This window comes from Myotis nattereri (genome assembly GCF_964212035.1).
Source record: "Myotis nattereri genome assembly, chromosome: 18".
In the NCBI taxonomy this organism is placed as follows: Eukaryota; Metazoa; Chordata; class Mammalia; order Chiroptera; family Vespertilionidae; genus Myotis; species Myotis nattereri.
The window spans coordinates 19,175,991-19,191,878 of record NC_138093.1 but is presented as its reverse complement, the minus strand read 5'-3'; the positions used below and the strand labels follow the sequence as shown (position 1 = coordinate 19,191,878).

The 15,888-nt window shown below is 37.5% G+C and overlaps 1 protein-coding gene across 3 annotated transcripts in view; it reads right to left on the bottom strand.

The window, feature by feature from the left end:
• The window catches only part of RABGAP1L (RAB GTPase activating protein 1 like), a gene marked incomplete at its 5' end in the record, with an annotated part of 440,168 nt that overhangs the window by 184,724 nt on the left and 239,556 nt on the right, over positions 1 to 15,888 (bottom strand). For all 3 annotated transcript variants that reach the window (XM_081112106.1, XM_081112105.1, XM_081112107.1), the window contains one exon: positions 1,774 to 1,887. In XM_081112106.1, the coding sequence (XP_080968232.1) occupies positions 1,774 to 1,887 (114 nt within the window). The remainder of the gene's footprint in view (positions 1 to 1,773; positions 1,888 to 15,888) is intronic.

The following is a 15,888-nucleotide window of genomic DNA, read 5'->3' as shown; positions in this document are numbered from 1 at the left end:
AAGGTTGGATTATTAGCCTGTAATACCAAAGCAAGGGGTAGCAAGTATTTAAATTTACCAACTGTTTAACTTTTATCTTTGTGTTTAGTAATTTTTCAGATATTTCCCTCTAAATATTACATAATGAGGCAAATACTGTTTTTAGTACAATAGAGTAAAACTAAGTCAGAGGCTGCAAGCATGGAACCATCTGTTTAGTGATGTGAAAAAAATATCGAGCATCAATCAGAGAAAAATTGAGGGAAAGTCACTGATAGGTTGAAAACATACTCAACGCTAAGGGGAAAATGTTGTTCTATATCCCGTAAACCAGGCCCTTCTAAATAAACTTAGAAACTGCATACATTTTGATATCTGCCTTACACAAGCCAGAAGCTAATTAGCCTGTAGAATTTCAAAATAGTTAGAAAATATTTTTAATAATTACCTTTTCCTGTTACAAGCATATAATAAATACATTATACATTTTTTTTGTGGTGTTGGATGGGTTTGACATTTTTAAAACTAAAAGATGTATCACTTTCTAGAAATCAGTACATTCTCAGATTTTCAGTTATTTATGCACTTCTAGTTCTGAATGATACATCCATATAAAAATAGATTTCTGATCAGTGTATATATTTATAATCCTCAAAAATGAGGCCATCAGGAGACAAGAAAAGACAATATAGACTAAACAAGACAGGAGTGAGTGGAGGGCTAACCCACAAACATGCAAGGATGACTTTACTGAAAGCTGAGCCCTTTGCACAATTAAATATCAATCCTGCTTGGTTAGCATATGCAGGCAAGTGCTTTTATACGCACCATTTAAAAAACAGCAAATATACAATGATGTCGATATGTGAGTATACTTCGATTACCTACTGGCTCATCTCTGATGTTCAAAAGGCTAAATCTGATTATTCAGGAACTGGTTATCTAACTTACAAATTACCCATAGTGTTTGCTTTTTCTCCATATTTTTACAAGATTTTTGGATAGTTCACTGTTTGTTCATCTCTATCGCAATGGTAGATGAGGATAATGCTGAGTATACCCATCACACATTGTAGGGCAACTTAAGTGTGAGGAAAGGGGCAACTTTGTTTAATGCTTTCATAATTTTGAGTCTTTGGCCTCACTTAGCATCGACAATATGAGGAGTTAACTTCATATAATGACTAAAAAAGTCATTCTGCATTTCTGATATGACCTAGAGAAATGAATAATATTCTAATGAGTATTCTCCACTAACAGAGACAGAATATTTTGTACCCAAGCATATGTACTGAATGCTAGGAAACAGTTTTCTTCCAGGCCTACCACCCATGAGGGAGAAGAAAGATTTCAAAATGGGACATACAAACTGCACGAAGACGAACGCTGTGATAACACAGATTATATCAATAACAGGTGCCACAATACTTCTTAATCCTGCTTTCTGTCAAAAATTGAGACAACTATCACATTATCTTGTCAGAAGGACAGAGATGGGGACTCCACTGAGCGTTTACTGCAGTGGCCTGAAGAGGACCTTCTGTTCCCTTTTGTTTGCAGCAGAGCCAAACTGAGGCTATACCATGCCTCTTCCTCACAAGTTGGCACTGAACACGCAGCCGAAAAGATACCTCAGGACCTAGGACTGAGGGTCTGGCAGTTTCCATGTAAAGCAGAGAACATGCACAGAGCACATAAGAAAGGAAGACGGTAAGAAATCTCAAGCTCTTTCAGATGGGTTCCTGAAAGATAGTCTATAAAATCAATTAGAAAACCTGAGGCCAAGGGCCCTACCTTGCAGATCTTGTAGAGCGATTCCTGGCCATCTCCTCCTGTGTCTTTAAAGTAATCATGTGCAGGGAACGTCCGATGAATGTCTCGAGTGATAACACTCTCCTGGGCAGAGTCCTTAAAGAAAAATTGAAATTTCTTTTTAATTATGAAAGCTAACACATATACATGGTAAAAGAAAATTCAAACAGCACATAAAAAGTATGCCCCTCCCATCAATGCCTTCCACCCAAGAACATAGTCTCTCTGGAATATTCCTTATCAGTACATGCAAATGTATTTCATTCTCTCTAAGAGCAGCTACTTAAAAGAATGAGGTACACTGGATATGGATATATCATTATTTATTTATGTATTTATTTATGTATTTATTGAGAGAGAGAGGAAGGGGGGGAGAGAGAGAGAGAGAGAGAGAGAGAGAGAGAGAGAGAGAGAAATATTGATTGGTTGCCTCCCATACACATCCTGACCGGGGATTGCACCCACAACCTGGGCATGTGCCCTGACTGGGAATCGGACCCAGTACCTTCCAATGTATGAGATGATGCTCCGAACAATTGAGCCATACCAGCTAGGACAGCGATGGCGAACCTATGACACGCGTGTCAGAGGTGACACGCAAACTCATTTTTTGGTTGATTTTTCTTTGTTAAATGGCATTTAAATATATAAAATAAATATCAAAAATATAAATCTTTGTTTTACTATGGTTGCAAATATCAAAAAATTTATATATGTGACACGGCACCAGAGTTAAGTTAGGGTTTTCAAAATGCTGACACACCGAGCTCAAAAGGTTCACCATCACTGAGGTAGGGCTATCATAATTTATTTAATATTCTCCTAATAATAATTGTTTTTGCATTTTTTCTATTTATATTACAAATAATATCACTAGAAACATTTGTATCCATATGTTCAAGAATAGGTTCGTAAAAGTGGACTTGCTAGGTCAAAGACATACATATTTCCTTTTTAAAAAAAATATATATTCCCATTGATTTCAGAGAAGAAGGGAGAGGGAGTGAAAGAGAGAAACATCAATGATGAGAGAGAATCATTGATCAGCTGCCTCCTGCATGCCCGCAACTGGGAACGGAGCCCGCAACCCTGGGAATGTGCCCTTGACTGGAATCGAACCCGAGACCCTTCAGTCTGCAGGCCAATGCTCTAGCCACTGAGCCAAACCGGCTAGGGCATTACTAGTATTTCCATTTTTGATAAAGTTGCTTTCCCTCCAGAGTTGTGCCCAATACATACAAACTGTAGGAAGAGTGTTTCTCCACACCCCACAATACCACCTGGTATCTGTCTTTGTAATTTTGGACAATAACTGAAAAGTCAAACCACAAAAATTTAAAAAAGTAAAATATTATCAATCTTTTCCCCCTGCGAGGTTAATTCCCCAACTTATTCCAGAAAATAAAAAGCCCCAAAACTACTATATTAAGATGACAAATGCTTTTTAAAAGATATATGTGTGTGTGTGTGTGTGTATACGTATATATATATACATATATACGTATATATATGTATATATATATATATACGTATATATATGTGGTTATTTTTTTCCAGATTTAGAATCCTAAAGCTCCAAATTGAGTAAAATTCTAAGCCTTATGAAAAAATGATTAATGATTCACTTGATTTTATTTCATTTCTGTAAAGATGGTTAGTTTTATCTGTTTACATGTCAAGAAGATGTGTTGGGACAATGTCTAGCAACCCTGATGATGGAAATATTTCACATAATTTAAGGATACCTTAATGAATGAATACCACAGAAAATTAAAAATATTTGTTTAATGTCTTGCTTCCATAAAGATTTGAACAAATCCCCTTTCAGTTTAAATCCAGGGAGGAAAAGAATGTTTAATATATGAGTTACTTTAATGAATGGTATTTCCATTTGCTCTCTAGCTGAGACGTGCATAAAGGAAGTAGCTGTGTGGCTTCAAGTGAAGCCAGTGCCTTGTCTTGCTGCCTTTTTCATTTCAGCTGCTATTTCATGCTGGGTGGTAATTAGATCTTCTATCACATAGAGAAAGGACACGGACTGAAAAGTTCCACATTTGCTAGCAAACACCAAACATATTGCAAATCAGTCCAGAGAAAATTCTGATGGCTTACAGGAATGGAATGCTAGAGTTGAATAAAAATGAAACTTAAAAAAATAGCATAACTTAAGAAAAAGCACACATAGAAAGTTTATATTTATCAAGGTAAAGACAGTTTCTACTGATAAAGAATACTTTAGGGTGAGGTGGGCATTGAACAAGGTGGATGAATATGAAGGTAATGTATAAAGAGAATCACTATGAAATGTAAGTTTTACTTGGTCTGGTCTAGAGAAGAAGGAGGGAGTCTGGTACCAGGTAGAAGAAAGTTTTCACTGTCCAGGTGTTTTCCAAGAGAAGGGTTCTCTTTCCATACAGTAATCGTTTCCACTTACAAACTATTTGAAAAGATAACCAATGAAAATGTTATCACTACCGTTGCTGGACTATTTCAAGAGCAAACATATGCCGAGTGGATAACTCTTTTTAGCAGCTTTCAAGATGTTAAAGAGAGAAATCATTGAACTATATTCCCTAGTAACTGCCTACTATTTGGCATCATGCTGTGTCTAAATGGTACAAACAGTCTGATTAAGTAAAAGGGAAATTGATCAGCAATTTCAAGAAAGTAATTTTGCTTAAGATTGAGTAATTTCTTTCTATGCATATGTGAATCTTCCTTGTTGTTTTTAAAGAGGCAAAAAATCAAATGAAATTACAATTCATAAACTTTTCCTTACTTAATAAACTTTCCCTTTCTAGGGTTACCTTTAAATACTTTCTGCACTTGTGTGCTTCTAGAGTTTTCTTCCTACATATTGATCTCAGTTTCTAAGGGAATAATTTCTGGAACTTCACTTTATAGACTAAATAACTATTGTTACATTGTTCATTGGAAGTAAAGGTCAAGATATACAGTAGACTCTTATGAGTCTGTATAGACTAAAATGAATGAAATTGTGTACTAGACTAGAAAAATAATCATTTTTTAAGCTAAAGCTAATTACCCATATTGTTGAGAGCAAGAACAGTACGTATGTATGTGTATGTGTATGTATGTGTGTGTGTGTGGGATATATATATATATATATATATATATATATATATATATATAATTTCAGGAATCCACACCTAATTCCCCAAATTCATTCACTCCCTCAACCCATTCAACAAATATTAGAGACAGGGAGTCACCAAACCTAACTCTCAAAGAAGAATAAAACAACTGTTCTCTTTGATATTCATTACTTTCTTTTTAGTCTTATTCAAATTATATTTGTCATTTTTACAAAAAGTAAAATGTATAGAAAGGACAAAAAAAGAGGCCAAATAATTCACCATCCTATGATAAAAGGGTAATATGCAAATAGACCAAACAGTGGAATGACCGGTCGCTATGACTTGCACTGACCACCAGGGGGCAGCTCCTGCATTGACTGTCTTCCTCCGGGTGGTCAGTGCACGTCATAGTGACCAGTCATTCCACCGTTCGGTCTACTTGCATATTAGCCTTTTATGCTTGCAGGATCAGGCCAAAACCGGCTCTCGGCCATCCCAAGGGGTCCCAGATTGCAAGAGGGCACAGGCCAAACCGAGGGACCCCACTGGTGCACGATAGGGACTGGGGAGGGACACGGGAGGTTGGCCAGCCAGGGAGGGACTGTAGGAGGGCTCCAGGGCATGTCCAGCCTTTCACTCTCAGCCCCAATCAGCCGGACCCCAGCAGCAAGCTAACCTACGGGTCGGAGCATCTGCCCCCTGGTGGTCATTGCATGTCATAGCGAGCAGTTGAGTGGCCTTAACATATCATTAGCATATTTTGCTTTGATTGGTTGAATGGATGGCCGATGACCAGCCACTTAGCACATTAGGCTTTTATTATATAGGATGGCTAAAAACATTGTAGAGCACAACCAAAACTGATATGAGGTCATTTTCTTGGCGGGTCCCCATGAGAAGAGTCTCCTTAAGTCCTGCCAACCATGTTCAGAATGAAAAGAGGGAAGTCACTCCTTCATGAGCAGCTACTTCCCCCGTATCCAGAGACTGACAACTTGACCCAGCATTTACTTTCCTGTAAATGCGTCTCGCATTCTGATCCTCAGGCCATGATGGTGGACTACTGGCGTTTGGAGCCAGAGGAGCTCATTGGTTCTATTTCTGGCTACCCCACTTGATACCTATGAAACCTGACAACTTATTTAATCTCACTTAGCATTAGTTTCCTCATCTGTAAAATGGGATAACACCAAATTCATGTCGTTTAGAATAAAATAATGTGTATACAGTGCTTAGTACACTGCTTACTATAAACTGAGTAGTAGAGAAAGAAAAAAATGAAAATAATTATTATTCCCCCTTTCCTCAAGAATCACATTTAACTGTTTAAATATTTTGGTGAACATACATTTTAGACATCTTTCTGTATTTGTACACACTAAATAATAAAGTAAATAACTGTTCTTTGGATATCATGAACCTGATTATGAAACCAATTTCCTTAGAATTTTGAGCATGATGACATAATGCATACATGCCCTGTTCTGAATTTCTTGTCCTGTATGTTATGTGTCCTAAATTATCCTTGTTTCTATTAATCCATGAATAAAAGCAAAAGTGAACAATTATTTGAATAAAGTGATGTTTTTATCAACTGACAGATACTCTGGCTCCAGTCTTGCATATGTCCATGCAATAAAGAAAGACGTACACAGGCTCAGAAGGAGGATGGGAAGGAGAGGGTAAAGTGGAAGCTAAATTTGCCAGAATAGCTACCACTTTAGTATCATGAGGATCATGTAGTATCCAGTAGTATTCAGAGGATCAAGCAAAGGGTAAAGTCATAGCTATGGAGAGGACAAATGCCATTGTCACAATTGCATGCTTCCCTTTTGGACTGTCACCACCAAGAATGTAACCTAGCTGGCAAACAAAGTCCTTAAGATGGCCTTCTATTGTGCCTAAGGAGGGTTCCAGTTAGGTCACACACAAAAGCTGACTCAGATCAGAAATTAGGAGTAGTGGGGAAAGACTTGGAAGAAAATCTTAAAAGTTGAGTTTTATTCCCTCCACCCCCACCCCTGACACTACCACCAGATACATTTATACTTAGTTAACCTTTTAAGGATTTTCTTTAATTTCCAAACAACTAGATCATAATACTAAAAATCTTCAAAAAAGATGCTGATCTCCAGTGCAAAAAAAAATCTATGGTCCAACAGAGAACATAATTCAGCTGGCTGAAGATCAGACTAAAACCATCTCCAAGAGATATGATGAGAGCAGCTCGATTAACTTTTGATCATTGTAAGTGGGTTCAATTTAAAACTGTTACCAAGGGTATTACATGAGCTGTTCTTCCAATATAATGTATATAGCCTCACAGTCTGTAATCCTCTTAATTCCTATTTGAAATGAATCATCACTTACGTGCTTGTTGTGAGCAAGAAATGAACACAACATTCAAGTGTCATCAAGTATTAGGAAGACAAGTGTGGATGGCCATAGCCAAGTATTTTTTATGAAACAATTTCTGGGCTGTCAACAGCAGGAAAGGTATTTTAGTGAGGATGGCAGTTTTCACATGTGACCTTAGTGCCAGGTGAAGTGTAGAAGTAATGTCCTGATAAATGAACACCCTGACTGGACCTTGATTTGCTACATTTCTACAACAATGACAGCATCTTTTTTTTTTAATCAATCTCTATTGTCAAATCCATAGAAGAACTGCATTTTCACTTTTCATCTTCGACAAAATCATTTCAACTTTAGAAGTCCCATGCCATCTTGTCAGTGTCACTAAAAATGCCAACGCAGAGCACGCCTCGCCACCGCCCGTCAGCAGATAAATGATTCAGAGCTTAAAACATTTGACCTTAGAACGTGCCTTCTATCTATCCTTCCTCCACAGGGATCCTCCTTTAGTTCTGTGTTGGAGCTGGATCTAGGGTAAACATCACAAACTGGTCAGCCTGCATGTCCCTGAAAGCAGATGGGTGTGCAGTGGTGGGTCTGATTGATTTGCCTTGATGTTTGCCAAAAATCCAAAGAGGCAGAGATGAAAGGAGAAAATGTAAAAGTGTATTCAGTTTCAAATGTGCTACTAAAATCAGGATCTGGAAACAGGAACACAGAAAGGTTGGATCACTGCCAGGCTTCCTTTCTTGAATATGGGCGGGGGGGGGGGGTCGTAGCATAAATGGGGTAATATGGAAGCAATAAAATTAACGCCAACTATCTCATATTGTGAGCAAGCTGTTCTGAGGGCATTGGACACAGATGTTCCCAAATGTCTCAGAATCAAAGCCTGACATGAAGGTCAAAAACACAAGCCATATTCTGGTCTCACCTTCTAGGAAATCTCTTCAGGTACAGTAGCAACAGTGAAGCCTAAGGGCAGGGAAAGGGAGGGGAGAGAGGGAAGTGTACTTACAAGACCAGTAAATATTCATGATAGATACCTTGATCCTGAAGGAAGTGCGGGACTGGAGTGGGAAAGGTTTAAATAGAACAAAGGATTCCTTTTGGACCCGGAAATTAAGAAGCATTGAAGCCCAGTCTGAATTTCACTGAGCTCCTAGGAAATCTAGGTCAGAACTACAGATGACTCTCTATGATGACTATCTGGGGTTACCTTTAGACTCCAAATATACCTACCAGATGCATCTATGGCCATATTTGGACATGACCTCCTTCCCAGCGTTGCTGATCACTCATTGTCCCCAAATAAAGGTTCATTTGGGACACTTGGCAGTATTCGAAATTCCTACCAATGGACAGTGATTGATAAACCCTCCAACGCCTGTTAGAATGAGCACAATAACTATACTCCATACTGTTACTTTCCAAAGTGAGATGCATTTATAACTTTGCTTTATGATTTTTCTCAAAGCAGCCCTTTAAACCTTTTTGAAATAAACATTTTAACAACTCCATATTTACTACCCACTGTGTAAAAAGAACAAAACATTCATTTGTCCACAAAATTTTAAAGAATGTCTCTGATAACCAGCATTTGAAAAACATGCTTATTTTTATCTCAGTATTACATTTTATAATTTTATTAACTTTGACCATGTATATACCTCATCATTGTTCTTACAGGCTGGATAATTTTTAATCGTTTTAGAAAGCACTCTACCACTCCAATCACTTTAGATCTTTCTCTTTGAAATTCTTGGAGCTCAATTATATTTTCTTTCTATTTGCTGCATAGTACTAAGAATCAGGCTCTGTTTTAGGTGCAGAAGATATCATTGTCAGCAAGACAATGTCTTCCTTATGAAGCTTATATTCTAATAGTTGGGGAAAATATATTTATTTTTTTAATTTTTTAAAAAATATATTTTATTGATTTTTTACAGAGAGGAAGGGAGAGAGATAGAGAGTTAGAAACATCGATGAGAGAGAAACATCGATCAGCTGCCTCCTGCACATCTCCTACTGGGGATATGCCCGCAACCCAGGTACATGCCCTTGACCGGAATCGAACCTGGGACCTTTCAGTCCGCAGGCCGACGCTCTATCCACTGAGCCAAACCGGTTTCGGCAGGGAAAATATATTTAAAAAGCAAGCATGTAATACTGGTTAGTGAAAAGTATGATGAACAAAAATCAAGGTAAAGAGATAGCAAGGAGAGGTCTGATATTTTAGGTATGGAGGTTTTGCCTCTCTTTAGGTGAGGGTTCAAATATTCAGACAAAGAGCATTACTGGCAAAGGGGAACGCATATGTAAAAGCCCTGAGGTGGGGAGTGGAATGGCAATATGTTTCTAGACTTTTGCAGCACTTTGCTGACCTTTATCTTTGCAGATGGCTCCAATGAATTACCAAACGTGATTCTGATGCTATCCTAAATTAACATGGCTTCCTCCAAAATTTATAATTGTAATTTAGATGAATTAAGAGATGTTTTAATTCATATATTTGAATAATGTGCTCCTAGTTGAACATGTTTATATGAAAGCTTACCATTCAAAATTTAGCTAACACTTGCCATGTGCAATACACTGTATGAGGATCTACGGGATCAAAAAAGCATGGGATATAGACAATACTGTTCCTAAATTGCAAGAGGTTATGATCTATTTCTAAAGGCAAAATATAGTTGCAAATCCCAATGGAAGGAAACATGCTATCAGCCAAGTAAGTAATAGAGACAATGGCAGCTACAGGAATTCAGGAGATAAAGTGATTGCAAAAGGGCTGAAGTGGTAAAAATGGCCTTCTACAGGAGCTGGGGACTGGGCTGAGTACTGCAGACAAATGGGCTCAACAAAATTGAAAGATCTCAAGAGAATTCTTTGACAGCAAGTGTGGTGTGAGCAGAGACCCAAAGCAGGAGAGCACTTCGCATGCCTAGGAGACAGACTCTGACCACAGGAGGGAATTCATAATGGGGTAAGTTTAATGGGATCTAGAATGTGCAAAGATAATCTTGAATGAAGATGTTTTAACTTAATCCTGTAGACAGGAAGGAGCTGTTTCTTTACTATGGTCTTTCTGATCACAATTTGGGGAAAGAATTGGTACACAGTGAGGAATTAACTTTATCCAAAAAGAGGGCTGGCCTTTGTCACTGGCTACTAGAAGGCGATCTCCAGACCCTTGAAATTTCATGCCTGAAAGAAGGTTTGTGCATGTGGGCCTTGGCCACCCCATAGTCTAACGATATGATGGGGTTTGGGGCCATGCAGTGTTAGTCCGATCTGTGAGAAGCTGGTGTCCAAAGGTCAGGCACATGGGCAGTAATGCCAATAATGTGTATATTTTTTAAATCCTACAGGACCAATAAAGTTACTCTGTACTAGAATGTGGGTTTTGGAAAAGGCAATTAATTTTTTTATCAAGTCAGGTTATATACCTGCCATTTTGTTCTTTTTACAACAGTATATGTTTCCATTAACATCAGTTTTTACTCATCTAGAAGTTGAGAATGCACTGATCACCACAACAATAACAACCAAAAAATGGGAAGTGCTAAGAACAGAAAGGTTTCTTCCTGAGAGACTATAATAGTTCTAGTTCTCAATTCTAAAGGTCATTTTGATAAATTGAATGCTTTAATTGCATCTAGTAAGTGTCCAATCGGGCTTTGTTTGTTTGTTTGTTTGTTTTTGTTTTACAAATCCTGGCTAAAGTTAGAACTTTATTTTCTGATACTCTACTTTGTTTATTTTTCTATACGTAAGATGATTGTCCATTTGCGTTTCTCCAACAGATTTCTCTGGAAGTAGAAGAAACCTTTTGCATAGGGTACATTTGCAACGTGATTAATCCTTTTTGGAATAAAGCCAAAGCATGAGTATAAACCTAAAGATTTTTATTTTACACCTTTTTTCTATGTTATGGATTCAAAAATGATATTACTATTCTAAGACTTGGGAGATTTAGGTAGATATATCTTCCAGCTCCTGACACTGTATATTCCTATTTAGTTTCTTTGCTGATTCTTCCTCTGCCTACTCCTCATGGGATGGTGTTACAACCACAGCCTTGTTCTTTGTGCACCCTCCTTGCTGTCCCTGGGAAATCATACCCATTCCTATGACTTCTGCTACCATCTGTCTTCTCTCACCTAATCTTTACTAATGCAGATTCTAAACCTTACTAATGATCAGAATCATCTGAGAAGCTATTGCAAATTTCATATTGCCAGCAAAAGTTGATAAATTGTTACTTGGGAACTATTAGTCTTAGAAAGCTACCATTCCACATCTAAACTTAACAAATCAAAAACTCAATTCAGAATTTTCCATATAATCAGGTGTCCTTTTTATATTCTCACTCTCAATGGCATGAACTTCCACTCCCATCTCTGCTCTTTTAATTAAATGGTACCCATATCTGAATATCCTCACTGGATTGTCACCTCTAAGTGTATCATGATCAGTATATTTATCTTTGTTTCCCTGGTTCCTGAGCCTTTACATGTGCTTAGTAAATGGATGCTCAATAAATAGAATAAGAGAAGCAGGCATGGTAAGCATATACTTCCTAGGATGAAGAGACCCAAAGTTTATCATTTTTTGCTTTGAGTTTTAAATGCTTTTCTGACCTCATTTAATCAAGAACAGTAGCAAAAGGAAATAATTTGCAACAAAATCTAAGATGATGACAAAGACTCAGAGATTTCTAAATCAAAATTTCACAGTAAAATGTATACCATGATGTTATATAAACTACAAGGGGAAACATGAAATGGGTTTCCATCTTAAAATAGAAATCAGAAATTCTACTGCTATTGGAATTGCCAAAAGTCATTATTACAGAAAGCTGGGGTTTTCTGAGTTTTACTTCATTTTATATGAAAAGCAAAAAAAAGATAAGGATATATTCAAATTCCATATTATTTTAAAATCAGTCTTTTAAAAGTGAGATAAATCACATAATGTGTTAAAACCCTGCTAGAAGGAAACTACTTCACAGTTTACATGTTAACTCTTTCTCAGTGAAATAGCTTAAAGTAGTAGATTGAGGTCAAGGTTAGGCAAGAATCAGGAAATTCCTTCCTCTTTATTGTACCACTGTATTATAGCATTTAATAGGCTCAGGGTCTTTAATGCCATGTTAAATCAGAAAAAAAATCCTCCTCTTTTTTTTATATTAGGACACTCTGGGAGTAATAAATTAATAAAGACTAACATCTTATTTTCTACTTCATAAGACTAGAAGATACTCATGAAAAAAAGGATTTTTCTTATATTTTGAACAGTTAGTTATTTAGGTTCTATAAAACCAGCACTAGAAAAATATAGAAATAGAAACAGTTTATGGTTGTGGTCTTTCTCACTTCTGAAATACCACCCCCAACCATTTAATCAATATATGAATTTATTTTTTTTCTGATGCCATTTTATTTATTGTTATAAAATAATTATTTGGCATAAATTTATCACATAACATCAATATATGAATTTAAATGTTATAAGGGCCACAGATTTTTATGCAATTTTTTTCCAACATATCCCAGTTGCTAAGAGGGGATATTTAAAGTCTGAATTTTTTTTTAAATTTATCTTTATTGTTGAAAGTATTACAAATGTCCCCCTTTTTTGCCCAGCGAGCATGGCTCAGTGGTTGAGCATTGACCTGTGAACCAGGAGATCATGATTTGAATCCAGGTCAGGGCATATGCCTGGACTGTGGGCTTGATCCCGGTAGGGGTGTGCAGGAGGCAACCTATCAATGATTCTCTTATCATTGATGTTTCTATCTCTCTCTCCCTTCCTCTCTGAAATCAATAAAAATATATTTAAAAAAAAACCACAAACCAAATGTCTCCCTTTTTCCCTTATGGACATCTCCATCTCAGACCCACTCCTTCCAAGCCTTCACCACACTACTGTCTGTGTCATGGGCTATGTACATATGCACATAAGTTCTCCAATTAATTTCTGCCCAACCAGTCCTAAAGTCTGAATTTATAATAAAGGGAAAGAAAATACTAAGAAACAAGTGATCCCACTTATTTCTCATGTATTAGGTTGCCATTTGTGGAAGGTACTTGGACTTGATTTGGTGGCTAGCGGGGCTAGAAGCAGGCTTCCTTCCAGGCATTCGTCTGGCATTGCTTGTTTCTGTAGGCCTGGTTCTGCAAATAAACACTCTCCCATTTCTCCAAAGCTTTGAGTGGTTGATCCCGTTATATATACATCATGGTTCCTATGTTGCATGGTAATTAGGTATAATGGATATGTCGTTCACAATATGAAAATAACTAATATTATTTTCACCACAATTCACAACATTTTACCTACAAGAAAAAGATGGTCTCTTTGTTCACAACACTGTTTTGCCAGTGGTTACTTGGAGGTAACCTTGGAGTAAGTCAGCACAATTTAGTTCATAATGCTAACTTCCTAATGTACAGGAAAGAAAAACCAAAGAAGCCTTTACATGGATTTATCATGTATAAACAGAAAACACTCTGTAACAACCTTTGCTAAATCTACCTTCAACCCAGCATAGGCTAAAATGTTTCATGAAGATGTGTAGTGCTGCAATTAGCAGAGTAGCCACTGACAACAGCACTCCTCCAAGTCAGTATTTCTTGCTATGGCTGTGATATTGTGGTTGAAATCATAATGGCAAATGAGGCAGCCCTGAAATATAACGGGGTAGCGTGATCCAGAGAACCTATCCCACATGCAGCAATTCTGGGAGCCACTGGGAGAGGGAAGGAATGTGGCTGACTTTAATTCTTAAAACAACTAAAATACAGCATTATGATCCTGAGTGTCAGTCAAGACACCTCTGCCTTAACCAGGAGGGGAACAGCGGCAACCTTTGAAAGTCAGGGAGAGATGGAGATGGATGGCATAAGTGAGACAAGAGGAATGTTCTGGCTCTAACCGTGACAGCAGGTACTGTGACACCTGCCCCTGGGAGAATCAAGGAAATGCAGCAAAGTCAGAGTTGAAGGGAAAGAATGACACTGGAGGGTGGAGGGCACAATAATATTTCATGTGTAGAACCCTTGCTAGTTTTTATTCGTATTTTACCAAAGAATTTAAGTAGGACACTACTATAAGAATCAGTGCCCTATATAGAAAATGAATGCAATTCAATATGCTCAACTATAATGTGGGCTTTAGTTATCTTACAATTTTATAATTCTACAAGGGTTAAAAGCTACTATGCTTCACCCCAGCTTTATGGTTCCCAGATAACATAAAGGATGCCCAGTTAAATGCATGGCACATACTTACATTTAACAACCTCCTCTTCCCTCCTCCGCCCGCCCCCCGCCCGCACCCCCCCACCCCAACCCTAGCTGGTTTGGCTCAGTGGATAGAGCGTCGACCTGCGAACTGAAGGGTCCCAGGTTCGATCCCGGTTAAGGGCATGTACCTTGGTTGCCGGCACATCCCCAGTAGGAGGTGTGCAGGAGGCAGCTGATAGATGTTTCTCTCTCATCGATGTTTCTAACTCTCTATCCCTCTCCTTTCCTCTCTGTAAAAAATCAATAAAATATATATATTTTTTAAAAAAATCCCCCCCGCCCCTCACCCAAGGATATGTCTTTCATTGATTTGGGAAAGAAGAGAGAGAGAAGCATCAATGTGAGAGAGGGAAATCAATCAGTTGCCTTCTGTATACGCCCAACTAGGGACTGAACCTGAAACCTAGGTATGTGCTCTGACCAGGAACTGAACCCACCAACTTTCTGTTTATGAGATGCCACTCCAATCAACTGAGCCTCCTAGCCAGGGCCATACTTATATTTAAAAATTAGTTTTTGTTCATCTGAAATTCAAATTTAAGATTTGTCCTACAGTTTTATTTGCTAAATCTGGAAACCTTATCCAGATTACTAATATCACAGTATTGGGAAAATCAATTTCTGAGTACTCTTCATACATAATTTTTTTCAGTTGTTATTAAATACTTTTGTCTGAAAGGCACCATTTTTTATTTAAATTAGTCACATCTGACTTCTCAAGCAAGCTATGCTAAATTTACTTAATAAAAATGAGCAAATATTAGTTAAAATCCATAGATATTGCTATGAATAGAATCAGAAAGATCTGTTCTAAACTAAAAAAAAAAACAACGGAGAGAAAAATGAGGACATCTAGATAACAATGGACAGTCACATTATTAGGGAGGATACCAAGCCTGTGAGGCACAGAAAAATTGAATTGATGGCCTAGAAAATAAGATCAAATTAAGATCTAGCAGACTGATCTGAGGTCCCTGAAGACCTGAAGGCAGGGAACAGAGAGAGAGAGATTCCTCCTAGTGAATAAAAGAGAAAGATGCTGAGAATGTTTACTTAGTTAACTCTCCTCTGTTCAAATGCCAAATAAAGAGCAATCAATTAACATCTGAAAACTTTTCTGGTCACAGAGAAAGAGGCTTAAATATTAGCATAATGACATTAACTTATACCAGAGATTTTAGTACTATGCCATGTCTTAGGACCTAAGGCTTCAAATGACCATTTATTGCTCTGGTATTTACATGGTAAGATATGAAGAAGTATCAGGACACAACTTGAAAGAAATGGTGAGAGTGGTGTCCTGAGGACAAGCAACATTTGTATATAATTGCCAA